The 20955-nt window shown below is 42.6% G+C and overlaps 2 protein-coding genes across 20 annotated transcripts in view; both read left to right on the top strand.

Moving 5' to 3' along the window:
- birc6 (baculoviral IAP repeat containing 6) overlaps positions 1–9660 on the top strand; it is a 174522-nt gene extending 164862 nt beyond the window's left edge. For all 19 annotated transcript variants that reach the window (XM_080741078.1, XM_080741077.1, XM_080741087.1 and 16 more), the window contains 2 exons: positions 6149–6283; positions 8084–9660. In XM_080741078.1, the coding sequence (XP_080597204.1) occupies positions 6149–6283; positions 8084–8263 (315 nt within the window). In that variant the 3' untranslated portion in view covers positions 8264–9660. The remainder of the gene's footprint in view (positions 1–6148; positions 6284–8083) is intronic.
- Positions 9661–15367: 5707 nt separating this feature from the next.
- The window catches only part of ttc27 (tetratricopeptide repeat domain 27), a 205266-nt gene continuing 199678 nt past the window's right edge, over positions 15368–20955 (top strand). The window contains exon 1 of the mRNA XM_080740212.1: positions 15368–15497. Coding sequence (XP_080596338.1) covers positions 15401–15497 — 97 coding nt within the window. The 5' untranslated portion in view covers positions 15368–15400. The remainder of the gene's footprint in view (positions 15498–20955) is intronic.

The following is a 20955-nucleotide window of genomic DNA, read 5'->3' as shown; positions in this document are numbered from 1 at the left end:
GTTTGCCACTTCGTCGAGCAAATCGGCACGGGCACCGCAGAGAGCATTTTTAAATTGGAAATAAAAAGGCCAATGTTATTGCTGTAAAGTGATGGCACGCACCAACACAATATTCATAAAGCACTAGTGGTCAGCCTCAGCACTCATTGTGTTGAGTGGCCTGCATTACACTGCATCATCGATAGGATTCAGAGAAAAACATCCCTGCGTCGATGCATCCAGACATCCATGCTGCTGCCTTAGATTTTTCCTTGTGTGTCAGTGTGTCTGCGAGACAGTAAGAAACATATTGGCATATGTGTAACCGGGCCAGCACACTTAGGGCATCCGACAGCAGGGATGGGATAGAGGGAGGAGCAGGGCAGACCGTGTTTAATGTTTTATATCAGCCAGGCACAGAGATGCACACACTTGGACTGAGATACATGGCACACACAAATAGGGAATGAGACTTTGCTCATGTCTTTGGTCTTGTTCACGAGTGAGTGGAGGACGGAGCAGGAGATCGGATCGGAGCAGCAGGAGCGGTATTGTAGTCGCTGTACCGCACTGTTGTGACGAAAAAGAGCTGAGCCAGAAGGCAAAGCTCTTGATCTACCGAGCAATCTAAGTTCCTGATCTCGCCTATGGTCATGAAGTGTGGCGTTATGACGGAAAGAATAAGGATGCAAGCAGCAGAAAATAGTTTTCTCAGACTGAGTAGAACCGCTGCTTCTTCACTTGGAAAGGAGCCAGCTTAGGTGGTTCGGTACGGATGCCTCCCGAGCGTCTCCCTAGGGAGGTCCTCGCTGCACATCCCACTGGGAGGAGAGAAACCCTCTGGCAGACCAAGGACCAGATTACTTCTCCACACTGGCCTGGGAACGCCTCCGGACCCCCGAGGAGGAAGTAGCTCATGTTGCTCAGGAAAGTCTGGAGCTCTCTGCTGAAACTGTTGCTCCCGCGACCTGACTCCGGATAAGCGGTTGAAGATGAGTGGATGGAGAAATACACACACACATGCTTAGTGCCAGTTCTGGTGGCAGGGGACACTCGGGAGCAGAATAGCGACGTACCATGGCCGCAGGGGTTTCCATGGTGATACTAGCAAGGAAATAGATCATAGTCTCTTCTCCCACCGTACTGTCTTTTTCTCTCTCTCTGTTTCTTTCCATGTCTCTATCTCTATTGTATGGCTCAGATGCATGATGGTCCGTTAATGTCTCTCTGGTAGTAATGCGCTGGTCGGCCTCATCAGTCAGTCAGAAGTGGCGCGAGACATTTGGCCCTTTAGAAAGGGCACACACCTTTTTTTTATTCCCTTTATGAACCGGCCTCTGTCTCTCCCTCACTCCCACTTGCACACCCAGCTGGACGACTGGCCCATAGTGTGAAGCTCAGAGTAAATGAAACTTGACTGTTTTGCCCTGTCCTAACGGCTGGCTTTGTACCATCTGCTGTACGGCCTGGACCCAGCTGGAATATCTCTGCCTCCCATTGATGCTTCACTTAAAGCAGAACTCTCTCTCTATATCTTTCTCTCTCTCTCTCATATATATATCACCAAAAAAGCAGATCTACAAGCTTATGTCTGAGTAGCAGGAAAACACACATACATTCCGTGACAACATTAATAAATAAGTCATAGGTAGGTCAGTGTCAGCTGAGAATATAGAAATAACAGTGTAGAGTTTTCTACATTGGTTGTGAAATGGCATGTATTTGGCAATGCATTTCTGTTGATTTCGTTGTTTTTGTGCCAAGGGAACTAAAGCTCAAGCTCCCATTTTAGCAAACAAGCATAGTAAATTGCCAGATAAATGTTGTTTAATCATTTTAATATTACATTAACAGTTTGGTTAAGGTCTGTATTGAACTGACATTACCATTAACCCATTAATGGAGTTAATACAAACCTGTGTCAAACATGCCTTTGTTTGATATGAAGTTGCGTAATAATGCATATCAGTAAGCATCCTCATTAACAAAGCTAAATAGGTGGTTGTGAACGCATAAAAAGTAGAGTGCTCTGCTCCTGAGCTATCTATGCTCGTATATAATCTATGATCCTGAGCCATCCGTTGTAAAGAGAGCCCTGCTCTGTCAGGGTTGTAAAGTGGTTCTGATCCACTATCAATGCCTGAGCTGCGTAGAGAGTTTTCACGCACAGTCGTGGTCAGGATAAGCAGGGCATGGTAGCTTCAGGCTGGAGCATGCCACTACAGGAATACACAAAAGGCAAGATAAAGTCATGTTTTAACCCATTTAGGCCTAGAATTATTGACTGCTTTAACCGGTGAAAAATAGCAGATATACAAGCTCACAGCGCGGCACCGAGTGCCGCGCTGCGAGCTTGTAGATCTGCTATTTTTGAAAAAGTCGTGACAATGTGTGCAAATCTTTGAATATATGAATTTTCAAAGCGAACGGTTGTAAGTCAAATTTTGCTTCTGGGTGGTCCCTGGAACTAGATATTTTGAGATGGGGGTCCGTGGTCAAATAAATATCAGTTTGGGGGTCCTTCACATGAAAAGGTTTGAGAACCACTGACATAGTAGTCTCTCAAGAACAGACTAACTGAGCTCCAGTTAAGTGAAAAGGACCTTTTCTTTGACGATGGCCGGCCAGATTGCTGACATAGAAACATAGGTTTTTCAAAAAAAAACCTTAGAAGGATTCAAAAGACACTTATAGAATCGGGTCAATATTCAAATTTTCACGATTTTTCAAAAATAGCAGATCTACAAGCTCACAGCGCGGCACTCGGTGCCGCGCTGTGAGCTTGTATATCTGCTATTTTTCAATAGTTAAAGCATAAAATAATGAAACACAAAATGTGTACCCGTTCTGAATGGGTTAATGGCTGCATGATTCATGTTTGCCCTTGACCCTCTGTGTGATAAGTGAGTCCGCGCATACTGTACATTCTGTGGCCGTCTTCGGTCCCTCAGTGGCCCTGAGGTATAATGAGTGGCCGGCATTACCTCAAAGGTCACTAGGTTTATACGTCAGTCGGGCCACTCCATCAGCAGACCACGGTCTGTGTGTGACTGCATGTACCGTATGATCGTAGAAACGCTCACGCGTTTTCTTACCGTGTCCATGGCCTCTGTGTGTCTTTTGCGCGTGCGAGCACACGCATACACATGTATGTACATATATCTCCTTAAAGGTCATTTGTCGAGCCGATTAATCCGGCGGGCACTTATGGTGATGACGCTGTTTGCCCCTGTCCATGCTGTGATCGATGGGTGCAGCCAAATGCCAAAAAGTCACAGGGGCAGTGTCCTTGCCACATGAACACCCCAGGGAACATGCCTCATCCCCACCCCTTCTAAACATTTGTACCTTTAATTAATTGTGAACACGCGTCGTCTTAACTCCACATTTATTTCGCATCATATCACTGTGCAACGCTAAAGGATTGCAGGGTCTGTAAGAAAAACAAGCAGAAACACGAGTGAAGCTAACAAACAATAAGGATGACAACCGAAGATGCACCTGAATTGGATGACAGAATCGGAACACAAAATGCAATTAAAATGCACAAAACAAAATAAACTTTTGTTGATTTCTAAGCTCTCATTTCCAGAGGCTTTGTGCATCAAAGCCCAATCGTGTGAAACTCTTCCCCACTCTGTTGAACACTGCTGTAGCAACTCTTTCCCCGAGGAGCCACGGCTGTGAAGGCTCTCTGTTTGTAAATGGCTGTGAAGGCAAGAGCGACAGCTCTCTGTTTGTAAATGGCTGTGAAGGCAGGAACGTCGTCTCTTGCTGTGTTTACCCCCCCGATCTCAGTGACCTTGAAGCATTCCCTAGCAAACAGGTGGAGACCAACTCATTAGAAATAACTCAACCAGGAGACCGAGTGGGAGGGGCGGTGGGTACAATGGCTCGGGAAGGAATAATAGGTAGAGGGAGAGTGGGAGAAGGAGAGGGCAGAGAGAGAGAGGGGGATGAAGCAATGACGATGGAAGGAAGATAGAGGAACAGGGGAAGAGGGGGATGCAGAAAGAGAGAAAGTGATTACGGCAGTCGGCCAGCCCCATTTGTTCTCAGCGTGCTACTCTTCGGATTGATCCTGGTAAAAAGCCACCATAATAACTAATCCCCCTCTCCTCCGCCACCATAGAAATGGCTATGAAACGGATTGACGAGCGGTTACTGCATACTGATTTGTCCGCCCTGGCGACCGTTGCTAGGAAGTGGGGGCTGGGGGTGGAGGGGGGTTCGGGTGAGAGGATGTGGTTGATGGACATAATTCATTGCCTGTGTGTTTTTTGTGTGCGTATTGTCGAAGAGTGAGCCCCCTGCGCCCAGCAGGGGTCTTATGATTTGAGTCCATCAGTAATAAATGCTCACAAGCCCCTCGGCAATGGGAAGAGAAAGAATATATATATCGTCGTTGTCGGGTGAAAACCTTGTATGTCCAAAACCGTTCGTTTTGCATTTATCATTTTAAAAATGATTTAAACTAGTGAAAACAGCCGATCTACAAGCACACAACGCCCGCGAGGCGTTGTGTGCTTGTAGATCGGCTGTTTTCACTACTTTTCTGCGACGGCCTTGTATGATGAAGCAGGGCTTTACTTTGCAAAAGAACGTACACCGTTTGAAACTTGGAGATACAAGGTTTCCACCCGACAACGACGATATATTAGGCAGTATATTGTGGCGACGGTGAAATGAAGGAAGAGACGACGACGACACGCGGTGCGGGATGCAAGCAGAAAGTGAACTTGGGGCATGTTCTCCTCTCTCGCCCCCCTGCTGACACCCCAGGGACGTTCCCTCCTTTCCGTCCTTTATTTATGGCCGACGTTCAAATAATTGTTTTGATAGTTACCCGGCTTCAAATGTGCATTTCATCTTTTTTTTGAATGACAGCCTCATTTCTCCTGCCTGGCACTGTCGAATTGTCTTCCTGTGAGACTGATTGGCAGTGCTTACCTTTGGCCTTCACCCGGGCAAAGCAGGGAGGCAGTATTATGTGTTATTATTATCAACACAGCAGTTCTCTCTCTGTCTTTGTCTCTCTCGCTCGTTCGTTCGCTCGCTCACTCACTCACTCACTCACTCACTCACTCACACACACACACACACACATACACACACACACACACACACACACACACACACCAGTGCGTAACTCTCTTCCTCTCTCACGCTTCCGCTGACTTTATCACCGTCTCCCCGCTGGTTTGCTCATTGGAGCGTGCATGCTAATTGATCCAATCCACTTCCACTCTACACCCATCACCTCACCTCAGATTTGAACACCACACACACACACACACACACACACACACACACACACACCTTGAGAACATCGAAAAGGGAGGTGCACTCTTGAAAAGTTTCTACTTTGTAGAAAGTCGGAGAAAGACAAATTGAAAGCAAGCGAGGGAGAGAGAGAGTGTGGGGTGCCTGATGAGATGAGTCTAATTTTCACCTCATGTCAAGGAGCGTTTGCCAAGAAAACCCCTAATGCATTTACAGTGTATGACTGTATTATTTGTAGCTGATACATTTCATGATTCTCACGACACTACTGAGTATCCTCAGTTCACCTCTCCATGAATTGAAACCTCAACATTAGTTAATTATAATGGGAATGAATAGTCCACTTTCACTATGTGCTGATTAATGGTTAGATGTTGCATAAGTGACTGTAGATAAACTCAAGCATTGGTTTTCAAAGTAATGGAGGTCCTAAGCAGTGGTGTAAAGTAACTAAGTACATTTACTTAAGTACACTTGAGGTATTTGTACTTTACTTGAGTATTTCCAATTTCCAATACTTTTACTTCTACTCCATTACATCTCGGATCCAAATATTGTACTTTTATTCCACTACAATTATTTGAAAACTTGAATTACTAGTTACTTTACAGATTGTTTACAAAGAGTTTACAAAACATACATGAATCACTTGTAGCCCACTAGCCCTATTTTATACATAGGAAATTTGAAAATAGCTAATCTATAAGCTCACAACGCGTCGCATTGTGACGCGTTGTGAGCTTGTAGATCGGCTATTTTCAAACATTTTAGTACTTTTAAGTAAATGTAAGTAAAACATTTGAGTACTTTTTTCCACCTCTGGTCCTAAGAGAAATCAATCTCTGCTCTGAATGTTAATTCCCCCCGTTTGTTGTGTGCTTGACAGGTGATCCACAAGCACTTTTACCTGAAACGGGTGGAGATAATGACCCAGTGTGAGGAGTGGATCGCAGACATCCAGCAGTACAGCAGCGACAAGAGGGTCGGCCGCACGATGTCTCACCACGCTGCTGCACTCAAGGTACAAACACACTTACACACAGCTGGGTTACATAGTGCCTTGGTTCCCAAACACTATGTAGCTGGATTACATAGTGCCCATTTTCAAAAAACATTTCCAAAAAAGCTTTGTAATTTCATGAAGAAATCCAAGACAAATCTAAAAAGTAGTGAAAATAGCCGGTCTACAAGCTCAGTGCAGCGCGTTGTGACTGTGAGCTGTTGCTGTCTGCTGTTTTCACTAGTTTGGGTCCCGGGCACATGTCTAATCTCCCTTTTGGGTCTCGAGCTAAAAAGTTTGGGAACCACTGATATAGTGTACCCAGCCATTCTCACCTGGTGGGCCTCGGAGAAACCTCCCAGTGGGCTGTGGAGTTGCCATAAAAACAGATGGGAGCATTGAAATTGTGTTTCTAAAGAGATCTAAAAGATGACCTTGATTTTAACTCAGCGCTGTATCTCTGACCCTACAGTATGTTACAGTATACTTAACCTATTGAAAAACGCTTTATTTTTTTTAAATATATATATTTTTTATATCAACATTTTCACCAATAACGTATGGTGATCCAGGGTGAAAGTGTTTAATGAGATTCAGGAAACGACAGGTCTACAGTCTTTATGACGCATGCACACACACACACACACACACACACACACACACACACACACACACACACACACACACACAGTCACGAACACACATACACATTCTCACTGGCGGCCCTCCTCTCTCTCTTGCTGTAAATAACTAAAATTAATACCCACTGTACATAATCCCATCTCCACTGATAAGGAATGAGAGGGCTGTGCACACCTACTGGGCCCAGAGAAAGACATTAGGCCTGTTGTGGTTTGTTTCTTGTCCATCAAAAATGTAGAGGTATCTACAATACATTTGCAATTTATACGTAACATGCTACATGGTATTATCCAGGGTGTAGAAAGTGTGTCGCTTCTATGAGCTTGTAGATCTGCTGTATTTGGAAAAATCTTTGAATTTACATATTTTTTAAAGCAAACATTTTGAACACACAGCTTTACTTCTTGGGGTCCCGGAAATGGGGGTCAGCGGCCAAATACATGTAATTTTGGGGGTCCTTGACATGAAAACATTTGATTTGAGAACCACTGATATAGCAACATATGTTTTTCAGGAAAAGGTTAGGATTGGTAGGATGTTTTGGGTCTTTTTATGCCTTATTTGATAGGATGGTAGACTGACAGGAAATGGGGAGAGAGATGGGGAATGACATGTGGCAAAGGTCGCCCGGATCGGGAATCGAACCGGCGACGCCAGCAGCCATGTGCAGAATCTTTTCTTGACTCAAAAGTTTCAGATGTAGAGAGATTTTACAGCATGAGGGATTTTGTTGCAGACTGCTTGAATTCTTAATAAATGTCAAGTCTGTCTGCTTGATGAGAGCGCACTCTAATGAGAAGCTACTTAGCCAGCATACTCGGTCCACTTAAATTGTATTTATATATGCCAGACTGCCAGTGCATGACACTGTTGCTCGCCGACAAGACCAGTTCTTGTCGGCAAGCGAAACAAGATATCGTCACTGTAGGAAAGAAACCTTATCTCCTAAGTTTCAAGGTTGCATGTTTTTTAAAGCCCTGCTTCATCATACAAGACTGTCGCACAAAACTAGTGAAAATAGCAGACCCACAGGCACACAAGGCCTCACGGTGCGTTGTGTTGTGGTAAAATGATAAAATGCAAAACGAGCTGTTTTGGACATACAAGGTTTCCACTGGACAACGACGATAGGAATTCCCAGTGGATAACCCTTTGTTCTTTTTCTGTCTCCCCACGCAGAGGCACACAGCCCAACTACGAGAGGAACTTCTTAAGCTGCCTTGCCCGGAGGGCCTGGAGCCTGACGGGGAGGAGTTCTGTGAGAAGAGTGCCACCCTCATGGTCAAGGAGCTACCCAATCAGGACGCGGAGAAGCCGAGTGGCAGCCAGGACGGCCATTGCGGCGAGGGCCAGCTATAGGTCTTGCGCTCTCTCCCTCTTGCCTACTCCTCCAGCACCTCCCATTCCCTCCCAGCTGCGACCTCTTCCTCACGACTATTACTATCGTAATTGAAAAGACTTGACGGCTTCGAAGCACAAGCCACCATTTTGTCAATATTTGTATGTAAGAATCTAATTGTGTAATAGCTGAAAACAAGGAGGGGATGTGGGGAAATGAGACTAAAGTGGAAACGTTGCTTATGACACCTGACGAAAACAAGTCAAACTCTGAACTATGCTATGCCCTTATGGAAAACACAGTCGACAAAAACAAACTTTTATTTACCTGTAAAGGAGTGTAAAACATTTTGTGCTTTTTTTCCAATTGTGAAATAACCACTGATTGGTATGTTATTAAACTTGTTTATGTATACATAATGACAGAGAAAAATCAGATTATATAAGGGAAACTACCTTTAGAAGAATGTTTACTGAATGTTAATTTACTTTTTATTTTATTTTATTTTTTTGTTTTGTTTTGTTTTTCGGACTGTTAGTGCGAGGACAGTTGTAACCAAGAATATATTGGTAATTCTTTAAGGAAACTATTTAAAAACAAGTGAGAAAGAAAGGAAAAAAAGAAAACACACAACATGCATACACTTTACTGAATTTGAAAAAGAAATGCCCTCCCGGTTGCCCATTGCTTCTCTTACTTTCTCCGGGAACATGTACACTTCTAATAAAGGCTGAGTTGGACATACCTACATGCTATGACATTATCCTGTTCATGGGCTGTTCAGAAAAAAAGAAAAGAAAAAAAAAAGCTATGGATAACCTTTTTATTTTTAAAAGTTTTTTTGCGTCACTAATTCTCAATGCAAGTTTAATAAATGCAACCTGTTTTACTTTGGCCGGATATATACATTGATATGACTGTGTAGATCATAAGAGACGGGCTGTATGTAATGCCTGATTTATACTTAGCTGCACAGCGGTGTTGCACACCGAAAATCGCAGATATGCAATGCTCACGTTGCAACGTTGTTATGAGCTTGTAGAACAGCTGTTTTCGGTGTGCGTCACCCGCGCAACCAAGTATAACTCATGCTCAAGATGCACACGGGATATGTATATGAAGGCTTGTGCATGTGTATGTGTGTTTTCTGTGCGTGTGCAACAATCCCTAGTGAGATACAAAGCTGTGATGTGCCTTTGATCTACACCATACCACCAAATACTCTGAACGAGTACCTTTTACTGATTCATTTGCTATTTCTACAACTTAATAATTCAGCTCCGTCTGGCATAAACTGCTTTGATCTTTTTTTATTATGTTGATTCCAGTGAACAAAAAATGCACTTTCTACTTTACTCACTCCCAGAACAGTCACATACTCCTTTTGCTAGGACATTAAATGGAGCTTGAAAATGTGGATTTGGTTGTGAGAATGCTTCTTTCTGCGTTTTTCCAACAACTTGAGCCCTGAATAAGAAATAAAGGGAACCATAGAGCCAGTCCGCTCGGCAGGATGAGTGCTACGAAATTCCCAGTGCAGGATGAAAGTGCCTGAAAAACCTCTTGTAGAGCAAGCTTGGCTACACAGGGATTATGGTGTGGAGAAAAGAGAAAGTAGCTTGTGAGATGCGCGTCTGCGATTTAACCCACCCAGTATACATTATTCATTCTTCACCTTTAACTCCATTGCCAAGTCGAGTACTGGAAAATACATGGAGATGCTTTCAGTAAGAGTTGTATAGGTTAAAGTCAACATCGTGGCAAAACGTACACCGAGTTATAAATGATGAACAAAATTTTAAACCTATCCGCCATTTAAGGTTATATTTTGGCTATGATTTACACAGTACAGTAGTATGGACGTAGAATTTAACAAGTCTGAGGAGTATGTGTTGATGTCCATCTACAGTATATATCAAGTTTTTCATGCATCTGTATGTTCAATGTTTTTGTAATATTGCCCTCCCCACCAGCATTTAGCTGATGACTGGGTTCAGTTTGTTTGCCTAAGAACAATGAACACTTAAAATCACCATTCAATTGGCTTGTGTCAAAGCTGTTAGAATGGAGCAGCAACCTATACCAATTAAGCCACCCTCTCACCTAATCCATAAATGTGGTTTTTTATAGTTGTAACAAAGGATGAAGACAACCCAGCTTTTACCTAGGCATAAATAATGTGACGTGAATACAGTACTGTATTCTTACAGCATAAATTGGCAGCTGTTTGCAAGGTTATTTTTCCCGGCTGGTCGTTAAAGAAAATATGCTCTGGAGTATTGCCCAATTAATGTTCCATGGTCGAAAATGGCTGATCTACAAGCCCACAATGCATAGCGGATGCAACGAGATGTGAGCTTGTAGATCTCTTTATTTTCGGTGAGTGGCATCGTTGTACAACTAAGTGTAAATCATGCTCGAAGAGCCCAGCACAGCCTGTAACTACAACACTGACGTAATGTTACAGAGCCTCTCCAAGAACATGATGCCAAGACTGGATGAGGGTTCAAAGCGGACGTATTTCACACAGTAACAATGACAGTCCTCTCTTTAATCACCCTCTTGTGCACTAACGCTCATTTTTTTGTATAGTTTTATAGAGCTATAAAAGACGCAAACATGGGGGGTCTGGGGGATTTGTTTAAATTGATTTCTTCTCACACTACAACGAATGTGAGAAGTGTTTGTGTGGAGCGTGTTGTGTTGTGCTATGGTGACTGGTGAGGTAGATGTAAAGGTTTTTGCAGGCCTGAGCATCAAACAGCCTCTGCTGCAACACTGCAGGTGTCAGCACGTCTTGCACGGGCACATCTTTTGTTTGTTTCCTCTTTAAAAGGAACTGAAAAGTATAGCTCTCGTCAGTCCAACTGTGTTATGTCCTTGGCTGCTCGGTAAATAAGACCTGGGTGTATATTCACCTGGTGCATTGTGTTTTCCCTCAAAAGAGTTCCAAAGGGCCTTCTGTTCTGTGAGACCTTCACGCTGAAGGCCTGTGAAGAAATTGAGCACATACTCGAGAGCACTCTTGTTCAACGTCAAGCACAAAGAGGATGAGGGAACCGAGGCAGCTGAGGAGGAAGAAAGCCAGAGAGTGATGATGGAAAGGAGATTGAAACACGTGCTCAGCAGACTGAGCTTCAAGGAAAGCTGAGAAGAGCTCTCTCCGTGCGTGCGTGCCGTGCGTGCGTGTGAGAGAGTGTAAGATGTAAAGAGAAGGTCAGAATTGAGATAGTCTTCATTAGAGTAGAGGTGTAACATTAACAATACTATACTAACTTCATCGATGCATCAATTTTAATTTTCAACAATCTACTACTGTATATCGATATACAAACAGCAAAATATATTGTTTGTCTTTGTATCGTATCGAATCGTTTTGCAATGCAAATGATTGTATAGAATCGGTTTTCAATGCAAATAATCGATTTTAACGATACTAAGTACTTGAATTTAACAATTTAAAGAAAAAAGTGAAAGAGGGGTTTAATTACTTTTCCATGTTGCTACACTTGGTTTATCGCTAAATGTGTGTGTAAGCTCATGTGTTCAAGGTGGGGGTTTGTCCATATGTGTTCAAATCAGGGGTCATCAATATGTCCATAGGCCTATACACGGACAATCCGTGGCAAAGACTTGTCCTTGTCCGTGGCAAACTCTAGATTTAGTTTTTACACACCATTATAATGTTCTTATTTTGATCATAAGACCCAATACTGAATGTTAAGTCTCCAGGTTTTCTTCAGAATATAATATGACACTGATCCATGACAGGACATTTTGAGTCCAACTAGTAGTAGTGGTTCTCAAATGTTTTGTTTGCAAGGACCACCATAACTGAGAATTGTACAACTGGAGAATTGTACAACTGGTTCCATTTATTGTACAATTGTCTTCTCATTTTGTATGTCTGTGGCAAAAACCACCACAAGCCAACATGGTGATGACCCCTGGTTCAAATACAATGCCCGATTTTGTCCATGTATTTGCCAGAGAATCACTGTGTTTAGTGTTTACTTATTTATATTAATAATACATGTTTCCCTTAAAAAACCTGCACTTTCCACATGTTTCACACAGATTGTTTTTCTTTGCTAAATAGTTGTACTACTGTAGTAGTACTGTATCGCCTTGTATCATATCGTCAACCATGTGTTAACAGTCAAGCTCACTTTAGTGAACACACACACACACACACACACACACACACACACACACACACACACACACACACGGTGTGCCACATAGTATACCATATGCTTAAATAAGCAAGCATACAAACCACCACTTGACATGATTAATTGTTTTAAGTAGATTTTACTTTTTCTTTTTCTAAGATACTTAAATTAAAGAATGTAAAAATGCAGCTGTTTTGGTGATGGGCAGTAATGTGGATTGGAACAATATAGTGACTGACTGACAAGACCATGACAAGCAGTCACTGCCTATGGCCACAAAGTAGCCTACTAACAAAGACACTGATTTAACATGTCCCTCAGGGCTTTATACTAGTGACTTTTCTGTTTCCCTCATTGGCTATTTTCAGCAATGAGTTATTGCTGAAAATAGCCTACCTACATTACAAACTCATAATGTGTCACTTAGATCTGCATTTTTTCTGCGAAGGATTTCCCCAGTATACGCTGGGGGGTTATAGCCTGGAAACCAGACAGATCTGCCAGTGATATTAGTCTGGCCCATAGACTGTAAAAATGAATGGACAGCATTACACCCATTGACTCTACAGACTGTAAATGAAACCCATGAAACCTATATTGCAGCGATTTCAAATCCGCTATCTTTTTACATCCGGTCCTGAAATGCGGCATGGAAATAAATGCTATTGGTTGGGACAGTGCAGGGGGTGGGTCAATAAATGCTATTGGTTGGGAGCTTGTCAATCAAGCTAGCCACAACAGCATAGGCCCTACCCTACTTTATCATCAATTTTAACCATACAGTAATTTAACAAAACACATGGTGATTCATTATTATAAGGTAATAAAATCAAGTGTAAACTTGGGCAAAAACCCATCCACTTGAATAGAGAGTTATTGTTTCTGGCACCAGCAGTGGGGAAACAGCGCAAGTAGTGGCCATTCATGATTATGAACTGTCACTTCAGGATGCTAGCCCCTTGGTCTGGCCATGCCAGGCTAGGGGGTCTAAAGTGTTAAAGGACCACTTCACCTATTTTCAACATAGATTCATATAATTATGCCCACTAAAGCTCATTATAATAAGTTAACATTTTTGTCTACACAGTCTGTATCTCAGAGGAGGGCTGTGCTTGTAGACAGTTCAGCAGCCTGCCTACCAGTTACACCATCGATGGGGAATCCAATCTAATAGAAACGGCAGGCTTTCTACTCCTGGAAAGTTATTAGCATGCTATAATGGAAGCCATTGTACTCGCATTAATAGAAAACAGAAGAAAAACTAGAAGCAGTGCTCTTCCGAGCACAGGTCTCCACCAAGGGTGGTATGTATGTTGGTTGTGGGTGTGCATTGGGTGGTATTGAATTAGGTGGCAAGGAAAGGGTTTTGCCTTGGCCTCTAGGGAGTGTGCTTACAAAGTGTGAAACTGATCGGTGGAGTTATAGGTAAAACCATAAAACGGCCTGTTATTGCGCCACCATAAGGCTGATTTCAAAAATTTGAAGTGGCATTTCTTCCTCGGCCTTGTGGAAACGTGTGTGCACGATTTCATAATAATTGCACTGTGCGTTTGTAATTTGAGGCATTTTGTTAAAAACGGCCCAATCCTACAAACTTTGGAAGCCAATCTTAGCCAATGAGGATGGATTATGGAAAATCAGACAGATCTGTGTCGATGACATGACTGTAGAGATACTGTCTACCGATATGCATGATTGTGTTTGTCAAAAAAGAGCCTCATGGTGGCGCTATAAAAGGCTGATGTGAAAAATGCAGGGAAAGGGTTTTTCCTTGGCCTTTAGGGAGTGCGCTTACAAAGTTTGAAACTGATCGGTGGAGTTATAGGTAAAACCACAAATCGGCCTGTTATAGCGCCACCATGAGGCCGATTTAAAAAAATTATGTGGCATTTATTCCTCGGCCTAGTGGGAATGAGTGTGTGCGATTTCATGATAATTGCACTTTGCGTTTGTGATTTGAGGCATTTTGTTCAAAACGGCTCAATCCTACAAACTTTGGAAGCCAATCTTAGCCAATCAGGATGGAATATGCAAAATCGGACAGATCCATCTGTCGAGATACTGCCTACCGATTTGTAGGCTTTTTGGACAAAATCTGTAAGAGTAGTGTACAGAAATGTGTTTTGCAAACATCGGCCTCATGGTGGCGCTAGAACAGGCCCATTTGAAAAATGTGCGTCAGAGGTTCTGAATTGGCATCCAGGGAGTGTGAGTGCTCATTTTGGCAGCGACCGGGCCAACGGCGACTGAGATTAGGTGGTAACAAACTGCGAGGACGTACGCACGCACGGACGAAAACATACTCTCCCCCATGCCTACGGCTGGTGGAGACAATTAACATTGATTTTACAATATAAATTGGGGTCTCAAAGATAGAAATGCCATGTCAAACTAGGGGGGACCTTGAAATTAAAATGTTTGAGAATCACTGGTATTAGAGCCCTAAAAATATTCTCTTATGTCCCTGGCTGGTAGGCTATATCTTTTCAAATGGGGGTCTGCGGGGCTAATAAGTGTACATTTGAAACATTTGAGACATGAAACAGTTTGAGAAGCAGTGATTTATTGTGTAGTATGAAAACAGAAACGGTAGTAAAATGACCACGGTCCCTGACCGGCCGGCCGAGGCGGGGAGGAGAGGAGGAGGCGCACCGATGACTCTTCCCCCCACAATGCACCGCGCATCTGTCATGGCTGCTCACTGATGCCGCTGTAACACCACATGTTTCTCAACGTAAACACATTAGCATCACCACCGACTCAAGCGCTTTACTGTACACCTTTAGGCACGTCAAGTAAAGCGACCGAATTCGTCAACTTTGAAACGCCGCGTCCGTGTGGACCACAGGACACCTTTTACCGTACCTACGGCGCGTTAGCTGTATAGAAATACACACACACACACATACACATACACACACACTCACTCACTCACTCACGCACACACGCGCACAGCACACACACCGTACGGTGGTTGAGTGCATGGTGATGATGCGGGACGTGGAGCTCGCCGTTCTCCGGGGCTTCTTAACATCCAGCGAGGCGACGGGATGGAAGCAGGAGCTGTTCAGCTCTGCAGGTGAGAGACAAGTCAACCCTATAATATTTATTATCAATTTCTAATAGAAAGCCGCCGGGGAAAGCCAATGCACCATGCCGCTTTCTATTAGATATTGATTATTATTTACACAACTCGAATGATATTGCGGGTGTGTGTACTGTGTGTGTATGTGCCATTTAAACGTCTGTGTGCTGCTGATGATGGAAAGATGCCTGGCTGTGTGTGATTCATTGTGTCATGAATGATGAACGAACGCAACGTGAAGTGGTTTTGCGACGGTGACAGCGACGATCTCACCGCTGAAGACACGCATGCTGTGTGAATTAAACACATGCGTTCTGACTTGTACGTGAAATATGCCATAGTTGGTAGATAATATGGTTCATATCTATGAGCTGTATGGCTGATGTAAGATCTGTTCGTTTTTGGCAAGTGACACCCTCGTGCGACGGAGTATGAATGAAGCTTTTTTCTTTTTTAAGACGGGCGTTATTTCAGTGTGACTTGATTTGACAGATCTGCTTGTCACCCGCTGTCACTTTATTCCCTCGCCTTGTTGAACGCGGCATGGTTCACTATTGCCCTGTAATATAACGGTGTTGTTGAGACTTGAGAGATATAGTACTCTGCTCTATTGTGTCAGTTTGTTGTTCGTCTCGGGATGGAGTTGTTGTTTAGAGAGCACATACTGTAAGTTATTCTGATGTTAATGTGTTGCAGTGAGCGAGCCATTTGGTGCAGTCTCTAGGATAGTTGTTGTTGGACCTTGTGTTAATAAGTGATGTTATTGGAAGGAATGGCACTACTACTTGATCTTGGGCGCGCACGCACGCACGCACGCGCGCGCGCGCACACACACACACACACACACACACACACACACACACACACACACACACACACACACACACACACACACACACACACACTTCAATCAGGTTACATGCACTGCAGGGTGCACAGTTACAGTTAGTTCAGTTTGGGCAGCTTACGTGGAGGCAGATGTACAGTACATGTATTTTACTGAACAGAGCACTGTTTTGTGCTTCCAACATAGACATCAACTTGGGCACCAAATGTGTGGTCCTGGTCCTATTATTTTTTGAGGCTTTGTTACACTAAACGGGTTGCAGGAGACAATGAGAGTAAATCATTGTTCATTCATGTGTAGCATCCACATGCTAGGCAGCAGTCTCACACACATGTAGTACAGGGTGAGGAGTCTTAGTGGGGCAGGGCATTGAGTCATTAACCATTTAGGGACTTATAAAATCTCTGCATATGATTTCTAGTCTTTATTACACAACCAACATGACCACTGATCCTGCAGCCAGAAAGATGGATTTTGTTGTCCGAACATAATCATGGGCAAGAGTTTGTGTGCATCAGCTGCTGGACTGACACACAATAATGCAAATGTAATATTTGTGAAGGCATGCATGATAATTCTTAATGCACACAGTTGAACAATGAAGCAAGAAGGAGGCGTGTCCTTCATGGTACTGGAGGTTTTAAAGATTGTGTGCACCTTATGATGTGATTAATTATTATGGTTTATCAAGATAAAGAAAAACTCTCACAATAACCAGATTTTAAATAATATACAGTGAAATTGTCCTCTGTATGAAATACAGGATACCTCAGGATGCAATGGAGCTTTTGTTGAGCTACAAATTCAGTACCACTTAAACCCTCTATACTTGATAAAAACTGACCTGTAAAGAGTACATTTTCTTATTTCACTCTGCACAAATCTCGATTAGCCAAAAATTGACCATCGGTTATTTTTGGCGAATGTTCTCCCCAAGAATTAGGATGCGGGGTGTTCAAGTGGTTAAACAACTGTAATTTTTAAGTTTTAACTCATTGACTGCCAAGGCCCGAGTTTCCCGAGTTATTACAGTACTCCCAGGCTGCCACAGCCCGAGTTTCCCGAGTTGGCAGCCATTTTGAAAAAAAAAAAAAAAAAAAGTTTTTTTTTGTTTTTGTTTTTTTCAAAAAGTTTTTTTAATAAAAAAAAATTCCAAAAATGCCTAAAATGTATTAGGCATGATCGCAATCGCGAAAATGCATGTTTAGCCCCATAACAAACACATCTTTCAAAATGGCAAAATGTTTGTTTTGTCTGACTTTGAAGGCTTGTATCTCATGAATGCCTGAACGGATTTCCAAGCGGATTTTTTTGTTTGAAAGCTGTTAAAAAGTACTACACATATGGTGCATATATGGTGCATGGGCGTGCACGATCCATGCACTAACGTGCACTAAAAATGTATCCGTGCACTAGACATTTAGGAACGTGGCAGTGTTTGTTTTGTCTGACTTTGAAGGCTTCTATCTCATGAATGCCTGAACGGATTTCCAAGCGGATTTTTTTGTTTGAAAGCTGTTAAAAAGTACTACACATATGGTGCATATATGGTGCATGGGCGTGCATGATCCGTGCACAAAAAATTGATCCGTGCACTAGAAATTTAGGAACGTGGCATCCTGGTACTTGGCGGCCATCTTGAAAAGGGCATTCAATGAGTTAAGCATATTTTCATTATCGCAATAATATTGTTAAACACAATCATTTTTGCCACAATAATCGTGAGGTGTAATTTTCATATCATCCCATCCCTTGTGCACATAGGCTAAGGCAAAGACGTTGCAATTTTGGATCAAGCAAGTCGTGATTTTAGTCTTGTTGCAAAACTGAAGAGGTTGTGCGTTTCTATCAGTTGAACTGACAACTGTTATATATGAACGTGCCAATTAGATTTAAGTTAACTCACCTGGAGTACAAATAATGCATACTCAGAAAGGTATTTTTGCATTGTTGAGTGCTTTTTTGCAATCGCATCAACATAATTAAAACATCAGAATAACTTGTGCCTCCTATTAATTCTTTCACTTGACAGCCTGAGCCACCATTAGATTTAGCCTCCAATGCCAGTTTTACCTAAGGACTCACCCTATGTGGCGTAGCTTCAGAAAAAAGCAAGAGGTGCCACTGCCATGCACAATGCCAATGACTTGGTATTCTTAAGATAAGAAGAATAAGAATAATAAGAATACTTATTCTTCTTAGTGTGAAGTTAGACTACTGACTAAAACAAAACTATACATTTATTTTGATTGCACTCACTGTTAATAGCTCTTGTTTGTACACAACATTTGTACCCTTACTACCCTACCTTCTTCATCGGTTTTCCTCTGAGAAGCTGTGGTCAAACGTACCAGTAGTGGTGGGAAAAGTACTCACATTTGTTACCCAAGTAAAAGTCTCAATACTGCAACGTAGAAATACTCTGTTTGAAGTAAAAGTATGGAATTCAAAAGGTACTTGAGTAAAAGCACAATAGTATTGGTATCAAAATGTCTCATTCAAAATGTGTGCAAATATTTTGAAAATAGCACATCTACAAGCTCATAATGTGTTCGCGACACATTGTGAGATTGTAGATCGGCTATTTTCAAATGGCCGAAAAGTACATACAGTAGGTCTCAAATTGTTAATGTAAGTTTTGTAATATTCATCCAAATATACAAAGTAACTAGTAACTAAAGTTTTAAAATAATTAGTAGTGGAGTAATAGTACAGTATTTGGATCCAAGTTGTAGTGTAGTAGAAGGAAAATGATTGGAAATTAGAAATACTCAAGTAAAGCACAAATTCCTCAAAGTTACTTTACACCACTGCTTACCATACTGCCCTGTAATTAGATTTACACTTGAAGTTTGCAGTGATGTGATGATGTGCCATGCATGTGCCTGAATTTCCCTTGCAGGAATAATAAGCTTATAAGAAAAGTGATATACAAGAATGAAATGAATGCTTATGACATTTTTATAACGCCAACCTTCTTGCTCCATTCAGACCCTATTTAGAAGCTCAACTGTGTAATGCAAGCCATGGTGGAGAAATGTAAATGCTGTCTCACAAAATCATAACCATAATATTGCTGCTCAAGCTTGGGTAGTCTTTTTGTACCGTATTCCCTATTTGCATTGCCGCGTGTGTGCGCTAACTGCAGCTTATCGCCTGGACCTTTATGAATTACAGACTAATTTCAGGGACTCTGACATGTTTTCCATAATTGCTGCCGGTGCCCGGGCAGAGCTGAACAGTAGCAGAAATGTTATTAACAGTGGCAGTGGCCATACCTTAGGCTTTCATTTCCCCCCTCATAACGTCAAAGCCTTTCACTCCTCTTCATCATCTCTCTCTCTCTCTCTCTCTCTCTCTCTCTCTCTCTCTCTCTCTCTCTCTCTCCACCCCTCTCTCTTTCTGCCTAGCTTGTCCGATTACATCAACCCCCAGGTTTCATTAGATCAACACAGAGGTGGAATTTCTCAACACCACTCTCCTCACAGAACTGGCCATGCACATGCAGGAATTGCCAATTACATCGCCAGTGGCACTTGTATGCGATTGATAGTTGGTGCTGATGGAATACGCGGAAATGGTGTGTGTCCATTTGTTATGCATGCTTATCAGAGGTGGAATCACGGTGGGCTCACAGCAATGACTGATGGCTGAAAACGTGAAAAGTGTTAAAAATGTACCCATGGCCATCAATGGAATAGATCTTTGTTTAATAGCTTTTGATGCATGTCGAGCTGTCAAGTGCACGTTGAGATCATCTAAATGTCTCTCTCCAAGCAGAGAAACAGAGGTGATTGCTTTTGGAAAGAGAGGAGAGACTTTAAAATGGGTGTCGTTCCTCTGATATTCTTTGTTTTAATGGAAATGAGCCTGTTAGTATTTCTCTTTCTTGGAAAAAAAAAGAATCCTTGTTATGTTTTTGTCAGTGCACCCTTCACTCAGCCGTGTGTGTGTGGGATTATGCGTGTGTGTTTGTGCTAACATCAAGGCTAGTCAGTTGACTTTTATTTTTCGACTCGCCAGCTTTTATTCTGTATACAGCTCAAAAAAGCAGATCCACTGTCGCCTTTATCTATCCTTTTATTCCTCTATTCTTTCACCCTTCTCCCTCCATCCCTCCCTCCTCCAGGGGACCACAATGCAATCAATGCTAATGAGCCCAGCAAGCCTCCCCGCTCAAATAAAGAGCTAATGAAAGCTGGGGAGACGTTGAAGCCGTGCACACAGGCAACGCAATTACTCCTGGCTGGGATGCCGTGGCCTCCCAGCCTCCCAATGTCCTTCCATAAATCAACATATTTCACTATCTCGCCACCGTCCTCCTCTGCCGCTGAAGCTCCCTGATGCCTCTTTTATGCTCCGTCATACAGCGGCGCTTTGCCAGACGAGAGTAGCCATGTAAAAGCTCACGTACGTTCGTGACAAGTACGCGGCTATTGGTTGTCAGTCTGTTTTGTAGATCTGCTGTTTTTGCATGACAAAGTATAAATCAGACTTGATATTGATAAGTGTGTGTGTGTGTGTGTGTGTGTGTGTGTGTGTGTGTGTGTGTGTGTGTGTGTGTGTGTGTGTGTGTGTGTGTGTGTGATGGAGAGAGAGTGCACA

Source organism: Nannobrachium achirus, assembly GCF_963921795.1.
Source record: "Nannobrachium achirus genome assembly, chromosome: 13".
Classification (NCBI taxonomy): Eukaryota; Metazoa; Chordata; class Actinopteri; order Myctophiformes; family Myctophidae; genus Nannobrachium; species Nannobrachium achirus.
This window is presented reverse-complemented; position numbering and strand designations above follow the sequence as displayed.